The sequence below is a fragment of the Rhinolophus hipposideros genome, assembly GCF_964194185.1.
Source record: "Rhinolophus hipposideros genome assembly, chromosome: 5".
Taxonomy (NCBI): Eukaryota; Metazoa; Chordata; class Mammalia; order Chiroptera; family Rhinolophidae; genus Rhinolophus; species Rhinolophus hipposideros.
This window is the reverse complement of record NC_138051.1, coordinates 62,666,072-62,691,540: the sequence shown is the minus strand read 5'-3', so window position 1 is coordinate 62,691,540 and position 25,469 is coordinate 62,666,072. Positions and strand designations below refer to the sequence as shown.

Below are 25,469 nucleotides of genomic sequence, written 5' to 3'. Positions count from 1 at the left end.
TGTAAACACTAGTACTAGATTAGTGTTTCATTCATTTTATAAGTAATCCAAGCAGGAGTTAGTTTTAAAAAACAGTTAAACTAAAAGTTAGCCTGCACCTCACTCTGGCCAAAAAAATGTATAGTCTCAATCCAATTGTGAGAAAACATCAGATAAACTCAAATTGAGGGACATTCTACAAAATAATGGACCAGTACTCTTCAAAGTGTCAAGGTCATTGTTAATAGGGGGAATCCTTTCACGATGTATATCATCACTATGATATAAACTTTAAATAACTTATCATTTTATTTGTCAGTTACACCTTAATAAAGCTGAATTTTTTTTAAGTGTCAAGATCATGAAAGACTGGGAACTTTCTCACAGTTTAGAGGAGGGTAAGGAAACATGACAACAAAATGCACCATGGTACCCTGGATTGGATCCTAGAACAAAAAAAGGACATTAGTAAGATAACTAGAGAAATCTGAATAAAAAGTCTCTATTTTAGTTGATAGTATCGTACCAATGTTAATTTCTTAGTTTTGACAATTGTACTATAGTTATGCTATAGTACAGGAAGCTGATTAACATTAGAGGAAGCTGATTGAAGGGTATATGATAATTCTTTATACTATTTTTGCAACTTTTCTGTAAGTCTAAATTTATTTCATAATAAAAAGTGTTCTTTTTTTTTTTAGAAAAAGGACAGTAGAGGAATTAAAATAAAATAGTAAAAAATATTTAATCCAAAAGAAACCAGGGAAGAAGAAACAAGAAACAAAATAATAGATGTGACAAAGAGAAAATAAATGGGAAATGGTAGACCTAAATCCATCCATATCAATAACTATAGTAAATATATTAAAGTGAACTAACATTCCTATTAAAAGGCAGAGATTGACAGATTTGCTAGGAATGTAGGACCTGATTCTATGCTGCCTACAAGGATCACATTATCAATGTAATCTCACAGATGGGTTGAAAGTTAAAATTTGACTTTTTACTGTTCTAGCTGATTTGGAGTGCTATGACCTCACAGGTGTTGGTAGATCTGCAATGATTTACAGCATTTAGCAATTTGGCATATAAAGTGTGTATTCCTGTCACTGTTGCTGGATAAGGATATCCCAAACTCAGTATAGAATTTCAAAAGTCAGAAAGACTGGGACAGGAGAGAGAGAGGAGGAAAGTTAGAGGATTGCCATTTTTTAGCTTTTAGTTATTATTTAATTTTTATATAAATTTATCTCAATTTCTCTGAGATCCAAGAAGATTGCCAGTTTTCTCATTGTGACTGGCAGATTTGAGATGTGCGAGCCTTCTTCTCCTGAAGTTGAGGTTATCCAAGTTGCCAGATATTTTATAAAGGGAAAAAGTACTGAGTTGTTCCATTCTAGGGATTAGTGTGTTATCAGCAACCCCCTTTTTTGATACTCTGTTGCTTTCAGAATTACAGATTGAAGAAAATTTCTTTAAGAGATGAGTTATAATAAGGAAACTTACTGGACATACTATATTTTAATACGTTACATGTTTTTCATTGCTATGTAAGACTAATATATAAAAAATTGTATTAAATGTTAGCATCTAATAAGTTAACATTTTCAGTTGTATTTTGAGTTTATGCATACTTTTGCTAACACTACATAAGAACTCCTAACTAAAATGTCATCTTAGAAAAACAAAAGGAATGCTTTCTGGGACTTGAATTTCTTTTAACAGTGATCCCTGTTTGCACTGACAGTTAAGCCCTTTCTATCTCTACTACACTTAGGGTGGTACACCTAATTCTGTGTTTGGGTTTGGAAAAAAATTTAAATTCTTTACGTATGCTAACAGGATGTTGTAACAAATAGAGCAGATGACTTTCAAGTGAAAACAATAATTAAATTTGAAGAGAAGGTAAAGAACTATATCTATAATTTTGTGAAAATGGTTCAAATAAACATACTCTGTTTTTAGTATATTGAGGTGTTTGTTTTTTTAAAAAATCCCTAAATTATACTATTCCTTTAAAAAGGGAAGTCATTTTTGTAGCTTCACTAGCTTTCTCAAAACATTTGCATAATTTTAAAGTCTGGTCAGATGGTCCGTGTGTTTTACATTAGTTCTCTTTTAGCAAATACGGAATTAATTCATGTTAGTTTTACTAGTACATTTAGAAAATCTAGGTTTTGTTTCTTGGAGTAAAGTCTCAAATTTATGCCAGTTTGAGCTTCTTGGATATGTTATCTTTTTCCTAATTAAATTTTGTTTAAAAATGTTTACTGCAAGTGGTCCATTTATTCCTCAGTAACTGACCAGAAGGCACATGAACGAAGAAACATTTTCAGTGAAGAAAATTGTTTCAGTTGTCATTTTCCACCCCTTGTGACAATGAAATGTTGGTATAATCCTGATGATACAACGCAGCTTTTAATCCTAGTCTATAATAGTTTTTTGTAGCCATCGAATTACATATAAGCATATGTAGTTATTAAGTGCCTTGTAAGCATCTCCGTTACCTTTATTTCACAAATCTTTAAATACGTGTCATCTGTATATACAACAGATTTTTATGTCTAGTACTATACAACAGGGATTAAATATTTTTATACTTGAGCAGTATTTAACCTTTGAATGTCACATTAATGTAGAAGGGAGTGAGGATGAAAAATGTATGAGAACATAAATGTGAATTAAATCTTGGAGGTTCTGTTGTTCACTAACGGAACTGTTAAACTGATTGTAAGGTTCAGGTTCAACTGGGTTTTAAAATAATTGCTTACTTAAAATATAAAGAAATTAATTGGTAAATAACTAGCAATATTTGACAGGGGAAATGTTGACTTAAGGTTATCTACTGATTTGCCAAATATCAACTCTATGTCCAGCTTTACTCTATGTTGTCTGTTTCATGCTTAAGAGGTATCACAGCGTATGTTTTTATTAATGACCCTTTTTTCATTCTGTCACTAATCATTATTTTATCATTAATAAATCAGTTAAAAGCATAGCTTCCAATTTGATTTTAAAGTTTCATTTTTAAGTCTACTAACAACTTGAAGCCAGTTGTGAAAGGTTGTTTTGTTTCTGTGGAGAGGTTCCAGTATACTTCAGTAATGGAAAGCATCTAGTGGAATGTATACTGTGGTATCTTCTCATGGAAGCTGCATTGGATACTTAAAATGTTATTTATTGCATTCTCTTTGTACATCAGCTGTTGGCTATGTCATAGTCACAAATTTGGTGAGAGTAAATAACCTTAGTATTATAAAGATGGGGTTTATAAATCCCATGTGCATACAAAAATACCATGTTCTATTTTTTAATTCTATCTATGCAAAGACATTTAAAACGTGATTGCACAGTTGTCTTTAACTGATAAATTTAGATATCATTTGCCTTTTTTCAGTAAAAGTAGAGCCATATATTTGATAAACATTAAACTGTTTTGTCAAATACAACTCATTTTTTAGAGTTAATACAACAGAAAGGCAAAGTAGCAAACCTCATTTAAAATTTACTTTGAAGCTCAGTGTTTTTGCTTTCTTAGTTGTCTACCACCTCCCTCCCTTCTCCCTCCCTTCTCTGTTCAAATGGAGAGGATATAAGGAGAGTACAGATGCGGCAGGTCTTAAACGAAAGCGTTCCCAAGGTACAGTAATCGTAGTTTACTTCTCCGTGTAGTTGTATTCCTGGCTTATAGTATTTAGTTGTATTTAGAGCATTCAGTTGTATTTAAAGCATAGATATTATTAGTATTAGTGTGTAAAGCATAGGAACATATCCATTGTGCTATTTTGTTTAGTGTTCCTTAATTGTAAGTGATATAAATATTTGTAAATGATGTGTATAGTCCAGTAATGAGATGTTTGCCAGTATTAAGATGTTTTACTTTAAGACAGTACTTGGATTATTTTAAGGAGGAATGAAATTTTGTTGGTCTAACACTGTTCTCTTAATATTTTGATCTTGTAGTTTCAGTGTTTTAACTGTATATTGCTTAAAACTGTTTTAACAAAACAGTGATTTAGAAACATTACATATAAAAGGCTTAAAATAGTGACTGGGATTGGACATAGAATTAGAAAAGTAAATAATTGTTAAGCTTAAGCAAAAGATTTTTTCTTTTTTAATTTATGAGAAATTCTTTTAGTTTAAAGAACTGAATTTATATGTTTTCTTTGGAAGGGAAGATACTGTTATGTTAATTGCATCTTGGTCTTGTGTTCAGTGTTAGTAATGTATCCTGGCAGGTAAGTAAAATATAAATTGTTTTTTCATAACTTTTTGAAATTACATTTTTAACCTAACTAAGAAGTACATTTTCCTGGAAAGGATTTACTTTTCTGAGGAAATAGGTTTTCATAAAAATGTCTTAGGGTCTTAGATCTTGACCAAGTCTGTAATCCTTTCATGTTTAGCTTGAGATTATTTTCAAACCATCTTCAAATCAGAAGATAGACTCCGCCAGTAACTAGCTTTGTGGCAAGTCACTTAATCTCTCTCTCTCTACCTCTGTGTCTTTATATATAATGGGAGATAATATTTTGCTTAAAGAGGATTTAAAGAAATTAAATCAGGCATAATGATTTCAAGGTATCTGGGTTTTTCTAAAGACGGGTATGTGAATTTTTCTTACCTCTATGCCAAAGATAGAGGAAAAGTTTAAGTTCTTCATTATACACGAATTATCAAATTATGAGTTGGTGGACATGTTATGACAATTTTCTTGATCCATTGCTTCCACAAACATTTGTGGTGCGTGTCACCCTGTACTAGGACACTGGCGCTAGTGATTCAAAATGACCAAGACATAGTCCCCGCCTCACAGAGCTTATGTATTCCTCGAGCATATATAGGTTTGATTTTTTTTTTTTTAGAGCTCATTTTCACCAAGTATACCTCAGTTACAGAAATGCAGTAGTCATGCTGACTTGAACATCATAGTAGAAAAAAATTTCTTTAAAGAAAAAAAGTAGAAAAAAATTAAAATATTTTTCAACTTTGGATTTCTGTTATTGTGAGCAATATCCAGTGATAATTGGCTTTAATACTCATTTCAAAAATATCTTATATTAACTATGTATTAGAGGTTAAAATTATGGTAGCTAAGCCAGTTATTCCATATTGTTCTAACAAATTACCATTACCTATATCATGGTTAATCATTTATAAAAATAAAATCCCTATCCATTACTTGCTTCACATCAATGTGTTTCAATGACATAGCTTTTTTTCTATTGAACTGGGTTCAAATATTGATTCAAAAATCTGTGTATTATAATTTTTCACACAAAGAAGTTTATCTTGGAGACCTTAAAATTACCTTTTCCTTTCTGCAACAGCTGTCCATAGTTTCAAGTTGAGTCGAAACCATGTGGACTGGCACAGTGTGGATGAAGTATATCTTTATAGTGATGCAACGACATCTAAAATTGCAAGAACAGTTACCCAAAAACTGGGATTTTCTAAAGGTAATTGTTAAATGTTACTATAGTTTGTCAAAATTTGAGGAATCTGAATTTTTCTCTCGTGTTCAAAATAGACTATTGAAATTCTATTTTTACTATATTTTAAATATGTATTATATTTAATGGCAGTTACTGCCCTATTAAATGAAACTTTTGTTAAGGTGATTGAGTTGACATGTATTCATCAGTGAATAATTATATATTTAGAATGATTTGACAAGATTAATGAGTATCTTTTATACTTCTAAAAGCATAAAAGCCATCAAACTCAAGGAAGTCATGTGAAAATAAAACATGGCAATTGAAACTTGGTATCAAGGAGGAAAACTGAAAACTTTCCATTGGACCTAGTGAAATGGAAGTCATTGGTGACTTAGATAGACTGGTGAGGCAGAAACCACATGGGCATGGATTGAAGCTTAAGTACAATGTTAAGAAATGGAGGCAGGGTTAATAGACAGCTCTTTAAACATGTTTGACTAAAAGAAAAAAAAGAAGGAATAATACCTGGGGAAGATGTAAGATCATTACCAAAAACTAAATTAAAAAAAATTTTTTTGTCAACTCTGATATAACCCTTTTTACTGCTTTATTTTCTTTGATAACAGATATGCTTGAATTTCTTTTTATATGTTCATTAGTCAGTTGTATTTGTTTTGTGAATTACCTTATATCTTTAGCCCAGTTTGCTATTTGAGTCATTGTCTTTTCACTTTTTGATTAGTAAGCTCTCTTTGTATACTCAGGTAATTAACTTACTATGCATCATATTTTGCAAAATTTTCCCCAGTTTGTCATCTTTTATTTTTGCCTCATGGTTTTTTGATTTGTTTTTTTTTATATGTACATAGAGAAGTTTAACATTTGTATGCATTCAATTTGTTCTTCCTTTTCTTTTTCTTTATGGTTTGGTGTCATGTCCAATTTAGCACTTTATATCAGAGCCAATCAATAAACATCATCTGACAAATTTATCCCTTCCTAACCCAGTAAAATTTTCTTTTACTATTTCCTTTTCTTCTTTATTTCTTTCAATATATTGTGAAAACACTGTTTCCAGAATAAATAGTGAATTTAGAATCATAATTTTTCTACAGCATCAAGTAGTGGGACCAGACTTCATAGAGGTTATGTAGAAGAAGCCACGTTAGAAGACAAGCCATCACAGACTACCCATATTGTATTTGTTGTGCATGGCATTGGGCAGAAGATGGACCAAGGAAGAATTATCAAAAATACGGCCATGTGAGTGTTTTCATGAATAAATACATTCTCCATGCAGTGTAAAATCCAAATTCCATTCATCACTATTTTCTTCCATCTTTTCTTTTCTTCCTTTTTTTTAGAGTCACTCCAGATAATTACAACCAAGTGATTTAGTAGACATACCTCCTTGCCTAACCAGTATCTACATATGTGCCCATTTGAGAACTATGATAGTGATCCTTGGGGGGTAGGATTGTATAAGTTTACTGTAGAAAAGGACAGTATTTTAAGCAGATGTAGTGTTTCTGAGTTTGTAACTCAAAATGGGTTCCTCAGCCTCATCACTATTGACATTTTTGACCGGATAATTCTTTGTTATGGGTGGCTGGCCTCTGCATTATAAGATATTTAGCAGCATCCAGAACCTCTACCCACTAGATGCAAATAGAACCTTTAGTTGTGACAACCAAAAGAATATCTCCAAACACTGCAAGTATCTCCTAGAGGGAAAAATTGCCTATGGTTGAGAGCCACTAGTCTAAAATGAACCTTTTTTTTTTTTTTTGCAAAATTCAGATGCCAACACACATACTGTTTCCTAATTATTACATGATAATGAAATATATAAGAAATGTGTAACCATCAAAAATGAATAACTGAATGAAATATTAGAAATCTTAAAATACTTTTTTTCTTGTATATATTCATACTTGTTAAAACTGAACATTTGAAAAGATGACACAGACACTTATAGAATGTATCTGTAAACATTACTGAGTATCTGCTGGAACAAAAAAAACTTCTAGATTCTGTGGATATTAAGACAGGTTCTGCCTCTGGGTCTGAAGTTTTAGCTATCATCTTTATTTTCAGTGATGATAAGGGAAGCAGATTTACTTTTTTGGCAACCTAGAATGTATGTAGACTTTTTTAAATGGCAACTTTGGGGATATATTAGGTTGGTACAAAAGTAATTGCAGTTTTTGCAATTATTTTTAACCCTTTAAACTGCAGTTACTTTTGCACCAACCTAATACAATCAGATTATTACAGTTGACCCTTGAGCAACATGGAGGGACCCTGACCTCCCTCATAGTTAAATCCACATATACCCTATTTCCCCGAAAATAAGACCTAGCCCATATGGGTCTTACATTAATTTTTGCTTCAAAAGACACATTAGAGCTAATTGTCCTGCTAGGTTGGGAAACACGGTAACTGCTATAGGCCCTTCACATACAAAGATTTCCAACTGCCAGTTATTGACCCTTGAACAACACATTTGAACTATACAGATCAACTGAACTGTAGTCAGTTGAAAAAAAGTCCACATGTAAGTACCCTAGCAGTTCAAACCCACATGATTCAAGGGACAACTGTATTATATTGTAAGTAATGCCTTTTAAAATATACTAGAAATAGAGAAAGATAGGCTTTTTTTTTATTGTTAAGATTTTGTTGGGGAAGGGAAACAGGACTTTATTGGGGAACAGTGTGTACTTCCAGGCCTTTTTTTTTTTCCAAGTCAAGTTGTTGTCCTTTCAATCTTAGTTGTGGAGGGTGCCGTTCAACTTCAAGTTGTTGTCCTTTCAGTCTTAGTTGTGGAGAGCGCAGCTCAGTTCTAGGTCCAGTTGCCGTTTTTCTAGTTGCAGGGGGCGCAGCCCACCATCCCTTGCGGGAGTCAAACCGGCAATCTTGTGGTTGAGAGGATGCACTCCAACCAACTGAGCCATCCGGGAGCTCAGCGGCATCTCAGCTCAAGGTGCCGTGTTCAATTTTAGTTGAAGGGGGCGCTGCCCACCATCTCTTGCAGGAGTCGAGGAATCGAACTGGCAATCTTGTGGTTGAGAGGACGCGCTCCAACCAACTGAGCCTTTGGGGAGCTCAGCGGCAGCTCAGCTCAAGGTGCCGTGTTCAGTCTTAGTTGCAGGGGGCGGAGCCCACCATCCCTTGTGGGACTTGAGCAGTTGAACTGGCAACCTTATGGTTGAGAGCCCACTGGCCCATGTGGGAATCGAACCAGCAGCCTTCGGAGTTAGGAACATGGAGCTCTAACCGCCTGAGCCACCGGGCCGGCCCCAGAAAAATAGGCTCTTTAACAAATAGTGTTGAGATAACTCGATAACCATATGGATAGAAATAAAATTGGGTCCATTTCTCACGCTAAGATAAATTTCAATTGGATCACATTTAAACATAAGTGAAACCATACAAGTATTATGGATTTAAAAGGTAGGGTTGAGGGGAGTTTGAATTCTTCTACACCCTTAAGAATAGAGAAAACTGTCCTGAGTATGACTTGATCCAGAAGCAATAAGGAAAAATATTGATAAATATTATATCATCTCAAAAAACCATATGGTGAAAAAACTAAAGATAAATTGAAAGAAAACGTGTGCAACTTATATCACAGGTAAACTGATAATATCCGTAATATATAAAGAACTTCTAAAAATAAAGGAAAAAATGTCTGATTGTCTTGTAGAAAAATGGGCTAAAGATATGAACAGCCAGTTCCCAGAAAAGGAAATGCTCAACCATGCTTATAAAATGTACATTAAAATCATATTAAGCATAGCAGTTCCACTCCTAGGTCTATATCCAAGAGAATTGAAAACATACATCTACACAAAAATGTATTAAAGAATATTCATATTACCATTATTCTTAATAGCCCCCAAAATGGAAATACTCCTCATGTCCATCAGCTGATGAATGGATAAACAAAAGTGGTATATTCATAGAATGGAATATTATTCAACCATAGAAAGCAATGAAGTACTGATTAATGGTACAGCATTGATGAGCCTTGAAACGTTATGCTATGAAAGAAGCCAGACACAAAAGGCCACACATACTGTATGATTCACATGAAATGTCCAGAATAGGCAGAGCCATAGAGACAGAAAGGCGATTCATGGTTTCCAAGGCCTGGGGGAAAGAAATATGGGAAGCGACTCCTATGTGTATGGTGTATCTTTTGGGGCTGATGAAAGTGTTCTGCAATTAGATAGTGGTGATGGTTGTACAGCTCTTTGAATATGCTAAAAGCCACGAATTGTTTAAAAAGAAACAACTAATGAGGTTGTGTCAAAAGGACACAGAAGTCGACTTAAAGAGACTGATTGACCTCCAAAAGAAGACAATTTGAGCGTCAGTAAGGATAATAATTACAGTGGGTTTAAATACTTCATATATTTTAAAATCTATGAGTTAGTAATGATGTCAAAAAAAATACAAAGCCTACCTTCTCAGTATTTTGAAAATTGTTAATAAAAGGGAAGAATTAACCATTTATCTTGCCTTTTCTCAGAAACTGTTTGGTTGTACCACAAAGCAGGCAAATATCTGATATAAGAAAGTTTCTCTTTCTAGAAGTAAAAGGAGTGATAGCATTTAAGAAGCACCTTTTTGCAACCATGATAGCTAATGGATCTAATCAATGATCCTCATAACTGCTAGCATCACCAAAAAGAGAAGACCGGATATAGTAGTCTTACCAAAACAGTAGAACTTGAATCTGATCAAACGCCCTATGTCTCACTACCAGATTGCAGGAAATAGGGGACAAAGAACATGTTAAATACCACCATTGGGAGGAAGTCATTAACAATTACAGGATGAAAAAAGAATTATAAAACAAAAGGAAAGAGGAACCTATAGATTAAAGACACTTAAGAGATGCATCTACCAATTAACAATGTGTGGACTATATTTGGAGCTCAATTCAAACCAGTGTAAAAAAATATTTTTAATATTATAAACTAACATTTACAGTCTAACTGGGGAAAAGGGACCACTGAACTACATATTTGACAAAATAAAAGAATTATTAACTTTTTTGGTATAATAGTACTGAATAGGTTATGTTTTCCTTACATTTTAAAATATATACTAATGTACAGATGAAATAATTTGAGGTCTGTAATTTGCGTTGAAGTATTATTGGGGAGGAGTGCTACTATAAAGGGACAGCATGATGGAGTTTTGGGGGATGCTAGAATTACCCTGTATCTTGATTGTGGTGGTGGTATCCATGAGATTAACAGACATTTGGTCCTGTCCAAAATGTCCGTGGAGATTTTTGGTCCACGCCTACCCATCTACCTAACCCTGTGTGCCATGACCAGCTAGGCTACTGAGGCAAGAAGGGTTATTATTGGCAATACAGCCACAATACAATCACTAGACCAATAAAACATGATAGTATCTTTTACATGTTAATCCTATAAACCAAAAGTATAAATAAAAGTTATGGCTATTTAAACCTAGCAGCATTTTCTTAAGTGTGGATATTTTGGACAGGATCAATTATGAAGGACCATTTGGCAGGGACCAAATGTGCTTTGAAATGAAGGTATCCTAGTATTGCACATTATTGCATAGTGTAATGTTAACTGAAACTTAATTGGATGAAGTTATAAGCAAGTGGAAGTGTTATAATTAAAGAAATGTTATACCATATAAATACATGTGTGAAGTTACTCTGATAACGTTTTGTTTTTATTATTTTTTTTTAGGATGAGAGAGGCTGCTAGAAAAATAGAAGAAAGGCATTTTTCTAACCATGCAACACATGTTGAATTTCTGCCTGTTGAGTGGCGGTCAAAACTTACTCTAGATGGAGGTACATTTTGTTTAAAAATTAAGTGATTGAGCCAATGGCAAGAAAGTGATGTTCATTGGGAACAAAGTGTCATTAATTTAGTTGTATTGAGGTATATGTGCTCTTTGTTCTAGATTACTTTTAAAAATCCATTGATTTTTAAAATAATTATATCAATTTATGTCATTTTGAACCACCATATAGATTTCACAGATGATAACGGTTTTCACGCATGCCCTCTATGGATAAGCAGATGGGAGTACAGGGCATGTGGGAATACAGGGCATGTGGGAGGGAATAAAATGGGTTTTTTTAGTTTTTGACAAAAAAAGCAACTTGTCGATACTTTTAAAGCACTGTTGTCACAATTTCTTATGAACTTATATTTTCTTCCTAATAATTTTCCTCTCCATATTTGGAAGATAAAATACCAAGTTTTATTTTTTTGTTGTTCTTACTGCATTCCCTGGGCTTGTGATTTATAATCTAATATAGAGAAATTGTACAATATATGTGTTTAAATAAAATCACTTTCATATCCTTCCTTAAAGAGCTGTTAGCCAGAATAGGCATTTTTTTTACACAAAGTTGTATCCTTTCAATATTAAAACCATAAAAATAGAATGTTTAGGTTATTTACATAATCTGGAAAATGAGAGAGTTGTAGTAGATATAACAGCAGTGGCCATTTGTGGAGCCTTTGCTATGTGCCTGGCACTCTGCAGTTCATTTTACATGGCCTATCTCATTTAACTTTCCCACAAAACTCAATTTTCTCTATTTTACTGTTAAGGAAACTGAAACTCAGTAAAAGGTGAATTTACTAAGAATAGCAGGTAGAGTCTAGGCCCATATGATGCCAGAGCCCTTATTCATCACATTGCTAAACTGTGTCCTTGGATGATTTCCAAGTCTGATTCTGTTTCAGACTCAGGAATGGTAGTTGTAGTTTATAAACCAAAAGTTGTACAGTTTGAAAAACAAAACAAAACAAAATGCTAGTGACCAAAGAAGACTCTGCAGCAGCTCATCTGTAAAGTTCTAGTGTAAAAACACTATCTTCCCCATTCGCCCAGATAAATTTCTTGGGCTGCTCAGGGATGTAGACAAGATGGATGAATTAACATTTAATAAAACCCACGAGTTCATAATTTTCTCTTAGGTTTATACTCCTGTGATACAGTCTTCTTGAAAGCACTATGCTGAGTGAAAGAAATTATAGGAAAGCACCAGTTTCTCTCTGTTCTCAATACTTCTGACACCAATTGGAGGGGGGGATTTTTCTCGTACCAACCAATTCTCCAGTTCTTGGTGGACACCAGCTGGGTGTCCTATAATTTAACCCAGTTCTGTTAGGTTAAGGGCTCAGTCCCACAAGACTCCCCCACTTCAGATGCTAGTCACAAGTCCCAAATTGTCACCTATAGTTCTGACTGACCAACTATAAATTTGGGGGGGGGGGCCGCGGGATCTTATAACCCCCATCCTGAGTTTCTAGAATGACTTAACAAAATTCAGGGAACCATTTACTTACATTTACTGGTTTAAAGGGTATTAAAAGAATACATGCTGGGGCTGGCATTGCCCTCAACGACCACTTTGTCAAGCTCGTTTCCTGGTATGACAATGAATTTGGCTACAGCAACAGGGAGGTGGACCTCATGGCCTACATGGCCTCCAAGGAGTAAGAGCCCCCTGGACCACCAGCCCCAGCAAGAGGAAGAGAGGCCCTCGACTACTGTAGAGTCCTTTTCCCAAATTGATCCCCCAACACACAGAATCTCCTGACCTCGTCTCCATCCCAGACCCCCTAAAGGGTAGGGGCTAAGGGAGCCCAGCCTTGTCATGCACCATCAATAAAGTTCACTGTACCCAGCCAAAAAAAAAAAAAAAAGAATACTGATGAACAGTCAGATGAAGAGCTGCATAGAGCAAAGTATGAGGAAGGCTGTGTAGAGATTTCATGTCCTCTCAGCACATCACCCTTCCAGTACATTTATATATTCACCAACCTGAAAGCTCTCCAAACCTTGTTGTTTAGGGTTTTTTATACAGGTTCCATTATATAGCCATGATTGATTAAATCATTGGCTGTTGGCAGTTTGCCCAACATCCAGGCCCTCTTCCCCCTTGCCAGTGGTCAGGGGATGGCATAGAAAGTTAAACCCTCTAATTACATGGTTGGTTCCTCTGGCAACCAGCTTCATCCTCCCAAGAGACATTTCATTAGTAAAACTGAGGTATGATTGAAAGAGGCTTATTATGAATAATAAAAGAAATACCTCTCACCCCTATCACTCAGAAAACTACATCGTTTTAGGAACCTTGTGCCAGAAGCCAGGGACAAAGACCAAATACATGTTTCTTATTATATTGCAGTCTCACAGAAATCCATTCTCAAAGGCTACATAATTTATGCTTCCATTTATGTGACATTGGAAAAGGCAAAAACTATAGGGACAGAGAACAGATAGTGGTTGCCAAGGTTTAGGGAAAGACGGGTTTGAATTCAAAAGGGCTGCATGCAGGAGATTTTTAGGGTGATAGAACAGTTCTGTATCCTGATCATGGAGATAGTTGTGTAAAATCATGTATGCATTAAAACTTAGAGTTTATTTTATTGTTTGTAAATTTAAAAATAATGATAGAAGGTATTTACCTCCAGCAAACATCATTGTGTTCATTGGTATTAAATGGCTAAAAACATTTCCTTTAAATCAGGAAAAAGCTAAGGATGCCACTCTTAACAAATATTCTTCTTGAAGTCTTAGCCAATGCAATAAGAAAAAGAAATAGTTTTAAGGAATGGAAAAGATCTTTTTATTTGCAGGTCATGGGATTGTCTACACAGAATATTCAAAGGAACCTACAGAAAAATTACTAGGACTAATAAGACAGTTTATCAAGGTTGTGAAATTGAAGATCTGTATATAAAAATAATTACATTTCCATACATCAGCACAATTAGAAATACTATAAAAAATAAAAAGTTCCCAGAAATTAATAAAATATGCATATTTGTGTTAACAATGAAAAAATCTGTTAAAAGATATTAAATACAACTTAAATAAATGTGGATGATTTTCTTAGATTGGATGATTCAATATCCTAGAGATATTAATTCTCTCAAATTGATTTATAGATTCCATGCAATTCCAATCAAGATCCCAATAGAGTTTTTCATGAAATTTGACGAGCTGATTCTAAAATTATTATAGAAGAGCAAAGGGCACAAAATAACCAAGATATAGAACAAGAGGTGAGGGGAGTCATGATCTAGTAGATAGCCGGACCTGTTGTTTACCTTTCCTAACTAAGACAGTTTAGGACTGGCACAAGCGTAGGCCAGTGTACCGGACTGCCAGTGTACCGGACTAGTACCTCCCTAAACAGGCCTGTGCTTAGTTTGGAAACCTGATACATGACGAGCTGGCATTTTGGATCATTGGTGAAAGGATGACCTATTCCATAAATGGTGCTTGGTAACTGGTTATCCTGTGTGGGGAATAAGTAAAAATAATCCCTACCTCACATTCCACGTGGATCAAAGATATAATATATGAAAGCCAGGACTTAAAAACTGTTAGAAAAAATATACGAGAGTAGCTTTTTAAGACACAAAAAGACAACTGTAAAGTAACATGGATAAATTTGATTAGATTAAAACTAAGAACTTCTGTTTCTCAATAGATATCATAAAGAGTAAAAGACAAACCAGAAACTGGGAAAAGATGTTGCAACAGAACAACAGATATAACCACCAAAGGTTTAATATCCAGAATAAAGAATAGGAAACCAAAATGGAGAGAGATGATAGATATACACATATATACACTCATACGTATATCATATTTATACTCGAATGTGTTGTATATATGTGTGTGTTTTATATATTATATATAAACTTTAAAATATATATTTTATATAATATATAATGTACATCTCACTAGTAATCAAGGAGAGGCAAGTTAAAACCATAATAAAATATCATTCACAACCATCAGTTAAGCAAAAATTTAAGAATGTGATAATACCAAGTGTTGGTGAGGATGTGTAGCAGTGAGGATTCGTATACACTATTGGTGGGAATGTAAATTGGTGCATTTGCTTTGGAAGACAGCTTGACATCGTTTTATAAAGTCGAATGTGCATGTGTCTTGTGACAACAGTTTCTCTCCTAGGTATGTATACCCTAAAGAAACTCTTACACATGTGCACCAGGAAACATGTACAACTCTTAGTAGTAGTATCATTTATATTAGCAAAAAAACAGAAATAATGCAAATGTCTTTCAAAGGAAAATGGATAAATTTTGAAATATGTATAAAGTGGAATACTGTATAGCGGTGAAAATGAATAGATTACAGCTCTATGCATTAACATGGATGAATCTCAGAAGCATAATACTGGAGGTGAAACAAACCCTGGATAATAACTCAATTTACATAGTGTTCAGAAACAGAGAAAATGAAATAAAATATTTAGTTTCTGGCACATAATAAATACTATTGAATTGGCTAAAATTATTAGTATGGACATGAAGGACATCTGTAAAGAAAAGCAAGAGTACAATTAACACAGACCTCATATTGGTGGTTACTTCTAGCAGGTGGGGGGCATGTAATCATTCAGGGGTACACAGTCTATAAATATGTTGTGCTACCCATGAATAGAGACAATATTCCCTTTTAAATCTTTGAAAAGACTTCTGGTTTTTGCTTGAATCATTGCCTTCCAGTCGTTACTAGATTGTATAAAAGTGGGGAATAAATAAAAATATAATAATTCCAGCCAATGCAGTGGAAAACTGAAAGATAAAAAAATTGCACTACACTAAAAATATAAGCCTTCTCCTGCCGTCCTTGTGCTTTCAAACCATGATATTCATCCAAGCATAGAACTTCTTTGTATTTCTATAAGAAATGCAAATTTTTCTTCATCTGTAATCATTTTGTTAGGCATTTAATAGAATAATCTTTCCGTGGTAAAATTTCCATAGGTTAGCTGTAAATCACAGAAGGCTGAACGTGTTTGCAGCAATGCAGTTTATGTAACAGTTTCTTTTCAAAAGTAAATTACACCAACTTTTTCTTATTTGTTGAAAAGGCCTATTGCTAATTTACCTTGGTGCATATTTGTAATTTGATGGCTTTTGCCCATATAATCTTTGGTTCATTAAAGATAGACACATAAAGTGTAGAAAACCTTGTTAGTTTGTTGCTGGTTTGCCACCAGTGGCCGTAGGCATTCCATTCCACATGTGTGTTGCCAGGCTCAGGGTGCATATGTCAAAGAAGAAGTGAAAGGAGGTACAGAAAGAGGGAGATTGTGTGTGTCCCTTTACACTTGTTCCAGGAATAGAGATGGCTTGGTTTTGCTCTGAGTGCCCCTGAATGTCATGTAACAGCCAGTACACACAAAAAATGGTCAGGCTTTATAGATTTAATAATGGCCTTCATCCTTTAATGTTCCTTTTCTTCTTCTGTTCCTTTGTGTCTGTTACTGTTTTTTATTATGTATTTAGCAAGGAAAGTTTTATTAGATCCAAAGCTAGTCTTGAATTCAACTTTACAGAGCTGTTATTTCAGGGCATGTAATTTTTTTCACAATTTATTTTTTTCCCTAAAACAGACACCTTCTATAAGCTTTGTTTGTTTTTTATTTGTAGACACTGTTGACTCCATTACTCCTGACAAAGTACGAGGTTTAAGGGATATGTTGAACAGCAGTGCAATGGACATAATGTATTATACTAGCCCACTTTATAGAGATGAAGTAAGTATCGTGATTATCAAGGTTGGTGTTAGGCAATATTCTAGAATAAATTCTTTTTAAAACACTATATGTTTTCTTAGGGAAGTTGTGATAAATAACAGCCAGCAGGGAGGGGTTCTTTAGGATTTAGTCATCTTTAGGATTTAGTCTAGGCAGTGAATGAACCTTGACAGGCATATGAAAGCCTTTTTTCCGTGTCCTCTCAGCCTTTGGAGTTGAATAGATACAGATTCAAAACCTGCCACTTAACTAGCTAAGTGACCTTAGATCAAATTTCTCACTTTCTCAGCTTCCTCACTTATAAAATGGACATAAAACGCCTACCAGATAAAGGTTATCATGAGGATTAAAGACACAAACATATATAAAGTTCCCCGTACAATTCCTTTTCCTTAGCTTTTCAAGCTGTGATTTAGTATATATCTGTCTGTATGTATTTCAAGGGCTACCATTAAAAAAAAGAAAGAAAATACTTTTTCTTTTAACTCTAGGAAGTAAAATAAGGATCAATTAATAGAAAATACGAAAAGGAACATGTTTGTTTACTAATGAAGAACTTTGTTATGGGTAAAGCTACCTTAAAAAAGGAGAAGTATCACAAGGAAAAATTTTGTTAATTTTGATGCATTTTAATTAAACTTATTTTGGTAATCATTTTACAATATGTACATATGTCAAATCATTATGTTTTATCCCTTAAACTTGTACAATGTTGTGTCAATTATATCTCAATGAAACTGGAAAAAGAATTTTGTTTTTTTAAATAGAAGTGACCGCTGTAGAACGGACACTGGGGTAGATGCTGAGCAGCTTTTCAGTGATGCCACTGAAGGGACTCCTCCTTTCACAGCGGTTTGAATTGGGTCATCTCTGAGGTCCCTTCTCACTTGAGATTCTGAGTGCTCATGGGAGGATCTTAATTAGTCATTGTGTGAGTCACCACTAAGAACCCATGGTCAGGGGAAAAGGTTTGTGTATAAATCAGTACTTCTCAGGTCAGATTTTCTGAGGACCAGTTTGATAAAAAAGAACTAATTTCAGACTTTCAAGACATCATTAGAGAGCCTTTGGTCCTTACTTCAACCCTAAATAAAATAACATGAAAAATCCAGACAGAACTAACTACATCTTGTGTACATCTGAACTCTATTTTTAATGGCTTTTTAAAATGAAGTATAAAGGGAATTGTCATGGCAATATCTTACCATTGTTAGTAGAAAATTGTTTAATATGACTAAAACTGTCTAAATTACTTCTTCTTATTAAACTTTCCTTAAGTAGGGAGGAAAAAGGACTAATTATATTCTTCAGCCATATTTTGTGTATGAATTTTCTCTTAAAACTGGTTTTATTCCTTTTGGGTTGATTTTCTTCACAAATTTTAACTTTGGAGTAGTGGTTAAGAATCAGAAAGTTAAACTTTTACAAAGCCATCTAATGCCTACTGTGTAAGAAGTTAGCTGACTTTTAGATAATATTGTAGAGCTAATAAAATTAAGATCAGAGGGTATATCATTAATCTTGGTTCAGATGTCCCAAATGAATATACTTGGTCACAGAGGGATCCTAGCTGGGAGAATATAATTGGATCAGAGAAGGGGAAATCTAATTAGGAAAAAACCCTAATTAGAGTGGACTTTTTGGATACAATATAGACGTGTATTTCTCCTTTTGCTGCTGAGTAGATGATTTATAAAAGCATTTAGATAGTGCAAAGCCATTTTAAAAGTTGGCTTTCAAAATCATAATGTGCTGACCACAAATGTTCCTGTATATGTAAGCTATAGGCAAAGATTATAATGCCTCCATGTCTAGAGACTCTGAAAAGAAAACACAAAGACCATTTCTATTCAAGTATATGATTATTAAAACAAATGAAAAGATCAGCTCTTCAGAAACTGCCCATTCTGTTTCATTCTGTGGTGAAATATTTTAATGTCAGATAGATTTCCTGTCTTAAATATTTACCCTTGTTCTGTTATCTACTATATGTGATTGCTGAACTAAGGAAGTATTGGGTATAATGAGAGATGCTTTAAATTTTTGAAATATGAAATAGATTAATCACTAGTAGAGATACTGGTAGATCTTTTTGTTTTTTTAATTTTTACATTTTGGGGGGTGGCCAGTTAGCTCAGTTGGTTAGAGCATGCTGCTGGTAGCACCAAGGTTGCCGGTTTGATCCCCACAGGGGCCACTGTGAGCTGCGCCCTCCACAGTTAGATTGAAACAACTACTTGACTTGGAGCTGAGGGTTCCTGGAAAAACACACTAAAAATATAAAAAAATAAAAAGTTGAAAAAAATTAATTTAGAAGAGTTGATATTTTAAAAAAAAGGATTAAGTACCTTTTGCCAGAGCAGAGTACTCAAGTATATTTTAGTGTTTCTAGATTTACATGGCATGAGTCTTCAAAAGTAAAAACTATTAACAAATGTTGCTTTTAAAGGAATTTATTTTATCTAAACACTGGTTTTTTTTATACTTCACTTTACATAGATTGTAAATCAGGAAAATTTAAAAATTTTAAAGGTTAGTTGATATTCTTATCCAAGCCAAGTCCAAAACATTACATTGTAGCTCACCTTGAAAAAATCATGTAATTTCATATCAGACTGCCTATTCCTTAAACTATGTTAAGTAGAATTACCTACAACTCAGGTATTAGGAGACTTTTATATGATTTGCCACTAAAGCAGTAGTTCAGAAGTGTGGTCCCCAGAACTGCTGAATCAGAAACTCAGGGATGGAGGCTAGTAATCTGTATTAAATAAGCCCTCCAAATGATTCTGTTGCACATTGAAAATTGGAAAACTGTTGCACTAAAGCATGGAATTCTTTTCCTTTTCCTGGAAAAAAAGTTAAAATATCCAATTAAAGTAAAAGCTTTGCATTCTTCCTTAGAGAAAAGGCAGCTTATCGTCCTTCCACATGCCACCAGCTCATCTTGTCCTTCTCTTCCTTCATTGGCTGAATATATTTCATCAGACCCGATACACGGTTTCAGTAGCTTTAACCAGACCCTCAGTGTTGCATTGTAGGGCTCTGAGATGTTAACAATCAGAACACCGTGCCTTAATTCACGTCACTGCTAATCTTGCAAAGCATGAATGCTCAAATGATTTTCAGTTCATGTCAGCAGGTAGAGAATGTTCAGTAAAATCTGATGAAGTCTACTTGTCTCTTGAGACAAAAATAACAGGATTGAAAATGGAAGCAATATATAACTAAAATTTGTATGTCAGAGTAATAGCTGGCATATTAAGGAGAACTAAAATGAGAAATTAAAAATCAAACAGGAAATTTACAATCAAATAGTAGTAAGGAATGCTAGGAAGAGGAGAGAAGTGCCTTAAAAATCAGGTGAGGGCCCAGTATGGGTTTGAGTAATAAAAGAACCTTACTGTCCTGACTTTATGGAATATTTCAGTAATACTTGTTAACACTAAATTTCAAAAAAAAATGACTAAAATACTTCCCACATTATTAATCTCTAAACCTTAAAAAACCCTGCTTTCCAGCTGTGTAAAACAACTTTTACTCATATCTATATTGCTAACTTAACAGGAATTTTGGAATATCAAGTAGATCAATATTAACATTTCATTACATTCTTTTCAAAATGCATAGTGTAATAATATAATATATTAGCATACCTGTTATCATAAACTCAGATACTCCTTTTCTGAAAGTTACTATGGCCTAAAAACTATAAGGTACAAAAATTTAGAATTGATTATGAGTAAGTTGCAGTGAAGAAATTTCCAGGGGCTCTTTGGAAATCTTACTGGAATCTTCATGGAGCTTTTTTTTCAATCTATGGGACTGGTAGTTCATATAGTTTGTTTATGGAGTATGAAAGGAACTATATGTCTATGAAAGGGTAACATGTGCCTTTATTCTTTAGTAATGTATGGATTATATTAATATACACCTTACTCATTATATACCTTACTGTATATTAATATACACCTTACTTCATTTCCTGAAAGGTTTTAAAGGAGCTGAGTTAATTTTAATAACCTAAGTATATTTGGCCAGTAATGTATATTTTTCTTTCTTAATATATCTGAGTTTAGAAATAAAGATTATAGTAGTCAGTGATTACTCTAATATGGTAATATTCTCTTATTTCAAACAGCTAGTTAAAGGCCTTCAGCAAGAGCTGAATCGATTATATTCCCTTTTCTGTTCTCGGAATCCAGACTTTGAAGAAAAAGGGGGTAAAGTCTCAATAGTGTCACATTCTTTGGGATGTGTAATCACTTACGACATAATGACTGGCTGGAATCCAGTTCGACTCTATGAACAGTTGCTGCAGAAGGAAGAAGAGTTGCCCGATGAACGATGGATGACCTATGAGGAACGACATCTTCTTGATGAACTCTATATAACAAAACGACGGTAAAATACCCTAATCTCTTAAAAGAATTTAAAATGTCTTCATGGAATTACTGGACTTCGTAGGAGAAAACTTTGATTTTCATGATGAAGAAATATATATTGTTTCAGGATTATTCAAAGATTGGATAACATGCCTAATTGAGCAAAGACTTAATTCTCTTGCTAATTACATGCATTTTCCGATAGCATAAAAAAAAACGGTTTTGTCATCTTCCTCTTTTCCTTCTGTGTATCCTTCACAATTTATTAGCAGTGAAATCTCAGATTTATTCCATGCTGAGTCACTGAATAGAATCCCTGTTGAAAATGTTTATCAGTCTGTAATCCGTTGTAGTTTTGCTAATCTTAGAGATGGGCCTTTCTTTACCTTTCTTACTAATTTGGAAATAATTTTAAAGCTCTTTTTTCCTTGGCAAATCTTATTTTTGACAGATTTTATAATTATCTGATCACTTGTGGGCTTCCGATCCTCTTAGTTCTTTGCTACATCCTTATCTTCATCCCTAATTACATCCTCTCGTCTTCTTTGTCCTGTTAATGATTACCTAATTGATTTTAATAGAACAGTGAAAGGCACTCATTTTGATAGTTAGCATTATATAAAAACAACCAATTCAATTGACTCAAATTTTTATTCAGGAAGCCTTGGATTTGTTTCAGTCTTAATGGAAGTTATCTAAGGATTTCATTTAGAATCTTATTAACTACTATAGGCTAGATACATAAATTTTATGGCTGCAAAATAATTGATAGTTTTGAAAGAAAATGTCATGTTGGCAAGCCTCAGAGCAGCATTTTAAACATGCCTAGAAAAAGAACTGCCCCCTTTTTAAAAAAAACTTAGTTCCATTGTTTATTAAATGTGAGGAGATACGGAACATTATAATGGGGAAAAAAATGAAATGACCCAAATGTTCATTAGCAGAGGAGAGTTAAATAAACTCTGGTTCATTTGTATCATATACAATTGCACAGCTATTATAAAGTGAAGAGTCGATAAGGAGGCAGTAAAATGAAAAGATCTCTAAGATTCACGAAGTCTAGAAAAAGAAAGAACAACATATATAGTATGAACATTTGGTGTGATTTCTTTTTTAAAGGTGTAGGTAATTTGCCTCACATTTTATTGAAGGGTCTCCCCAAACGCTATTAACAGCAGGTATTACGAAGAGTAGGGATACTTTTACTAATCAAATTATAAACTTTTATAGACTTTCTATACTATGGCAGGTGCATTTATTAAATACTGTCAGTAAGGATTAATTTGAGGGATTGGATAAAGGGTATCATTTTCTTCTTTATAATTTAGTGAACTAGTGAGCATCTAATATTTATGAAATTATAAATACAAACGTATATGTAATTTCATACTGGTTCCTAGGCTGAGAGAAATAGAAGAACGGCTACATGGATTGAAGGCATCATCTATGACACAAACACCTGCCTTAAAATTTAAGGTAAGGAAAGACAAATGAGATTTTCATTATTTATCTCACTTTTTTCCAAACATCATTTGAAGCATGACATTAGGATTCAAAAGAAATCTTAATTATTGTTTTTTAAAATTAATATTTATTGAACACATACTATATGTTGGACACTGCTAGTTTCCGATACTACAGAGAAAAGAATGAAAAGATGGTTCCCCAGCCTTCAGGATGTATAATACAGTGTTACTTGTGTTATTAGCAGTATACAGAATCATAATGTATGCTCGAGAGAGAGGTTTTAATTTTGCCTGTAAAGGATTATAAAGAAATGACATTCGTACTTGTTATCAGTAAATTGGATATTGCCAAGTGGAGGAAAGGAAAAATGCTGTTCTGTGTAAAAGAAAGAACATAAAGCATAGAGGGATATAACTTTATAGTACCTCTGAGAAACATCAAATAATCTCAAGTAGTGGGAGAAGAAAAATATGACAGATCTGGGAAATATTTAGTATTTAGAATTAGCAACACTTAGTGACCAACTAGTTGTGGGTAGTAAAAAAAATAAGTAGAAGCATATCAATGATGACTCTAGGGATGGAAAGCTGTCATTCCAATCAATGAGAAACGTGTAACAAAAGCACAAGACAGAGTACACTTGTTTGTCTGGAGCAGGGTAAGCAAAACAGTTTGGCTAAAATATGCAGGACTCTGGGCAGTGGGTCTGTGGAAGACCAGGAAGAGCTAAAAGGACTTACATTTAATATAGGCAATGGGAACATTTCAGGATTTGTGAGCATCAGAATGGAGGTGTCAGAAACGACGGTTTAGAAGAATAAAAGTGGCAAATATCAACATTGACTTGACTATTGGAAAGGATGTAGCTTATAGCTGAAAAATAATTTGCATTGTTAAATGGCATAAGTTTCCTTATACTCATTGCCTGTTAAATATATGCCCATGTCTAATGTACTGTGATTATCTCTTAAAATCTGGTTATTTTTTTTCTCACAGGAACCTAACATACAGGTTAAGTAATGGACTGAATTATTTTTTTTTAAGACAGTGAGGATTTTCTTATAGAATCTATTTCCAGACTTACAAAGGTTTTTAAAATAATAATAATAATAAAACATATGTAAAAGCCATATGGTAAAGTTATAACATACATTTAAAAGCCATTTGGAATCATTCCCACCTGGAATTTAAGTTCCATCTCTACCACCATTACTATATATAATCAATGTTAAATATGTAGGATTGATCTAATAGAAAAAGTACACTCTTCTATTAATATTTTATGTCCTGAGTTTTTTACTGGAGAGTTGAGTGTGATCCACTAACTATATTTGGACCTCATATTTCAGTATTACATTATTAGAAATTATGCACTATAATTGTGTATCCTTCTAACATATAGTCATGTCTAGTCTAATAATATGGATTTTAGTTGTTATTTAATTACTTGGAAGAAAAAAATCTGAAGTTTAAAAAGGAATATCTGATGAATTGGCAAATTAATATTTAGGACTCCAGCGTTCGAAAAGAAGTCTTTCTGTGCCTATTAACTGGCAAATGGATTTACTTTCAGAATACAGGCGTTAGATCTGTTACAGGTGACCATTGAACTTAAAAAAAAAAAAAAGATATTGACAAACTTTGGTTTGGAGACTGGGAAACTTTGGTTCTGAGCATGAGGCTTTGCCACTAACTAGTTATATAGCATTAACGGAATCATTCAGCATCTCTGCATTCATCTGTTTATTCATCCCTGGACAAGGAGGTTAGACTAAATGTCTAAAGTTCTTTTTCATCTCTCAAAATATTTAATGAATGTAGATCTCACTAAAGTAGTCATTACTCTTACCTGAGAATATCCGTTTGTGTGTTTGTATGTCAAACTGCAGACCAGTCATAGACAAAGAAAAGTTACTTATTCCATGTTTTTAACAAACATTTATGATGTGCCTGACCAATGTATAAAGCATTTTGCTAGGATGTGTGTGTGTGTGTGCATGTGTGTATATCACGCAGAAAGGATTTACTTAGCTTTCTCTATCTGTACTGTTTTGCGTATCTTTCTCTATCCTTTTTTCCTCACTTTATAGAAGAAATGACCTTAATCCTTTCAGAAATTGGTGTTTTTATAATATCTGTGTCACTATTATTTCAAATGCTTTTTCTTATATTTTTAATTTTTCTTAACACAAGTTAATTTTCTTCAGTTTTCAAACTTTCAGTTGAAGTTAGCCAATCCTTTAAAAACAAAAACTTTCTCAAACCTTCTTTAACATAAAGGTACCATTTCAAAATACATATTCATTCATATATTTTTCATTTGCATAAAAAGAAAAATCATTCTAGAGGCATTGTGGGAAAAGGTATATAAAATTGGAGGCAAGGATACTGTTACAATATAGTCCAAATGAGAGGTGAAATGTTAGAACCTGTTGGATGACTTTTTAGATGTTGGAGATGAGAGGGAAGGATGAATTTGGGATGTCTCACTCATCAAGATACGGACCATATGAGAAAGGTAGGGTGGATTTAGTAGGGAAAGGTATTACATTCTGTATATAATCCAGTGCTGTTGACCACCCTATTTTTCTT

At 33.7% G+C, this 25,469-nt stretch overlaps 1 protein-coding gene across 9 annotated transcripts in view; it reads left to right on the top strand.

Moving 5' to 3' along the window:
• Positions 1 to 25,469, top strand: part of DDHD1 (DDHD domain containing 1) — a 68,932-nt gene that overhangs the window by 27,789 nt on the left and 15,674 nt on the right. For 5 of the 9 annotated variants that reach the window (XR_013993296.1, XM_081047632.1, XM_081047631.1 and 2 more), the window contains 6 exons: positions 5,313 to 5,441; positions 6,536 to 6,683; positions 11,165 to 11,271; positions 16,919 to 17,025; positions 21,167 to 21,429; positions 22,811 to 22,886. Coding sequence is in view for 7 of the 9 variants with exons in the window: in XM_081047632.1 (XP_080903758.1) it covers positions 5,313 to 5,441; positions 6,536 to 6,683; positions 11,165 to 11,271; positions 16,919 to 17,025; positions 21,167 to 21,429; positions 22,811 to 22,886 (830 nt within the window). In the remaining 2 variants the exon portion in view is untranslated. Of the gene's footprint in view, positions 1 to 3,517; positions 3,620 to 5,312; positions 5,442 to 6,535; positions 6,684 to 11,164; positions 11,272 to 16,918; positions 17,026 to 21,166; positions 21,430 to 22,810; positions 22,887 to 25,469 lie in introns of all 9 variants that reach the window. The other 4 variants (XR_013993295.1, XM_081047628.1, XM_081047633.1 and 1 more) reach the window with 1 other exon arrangement.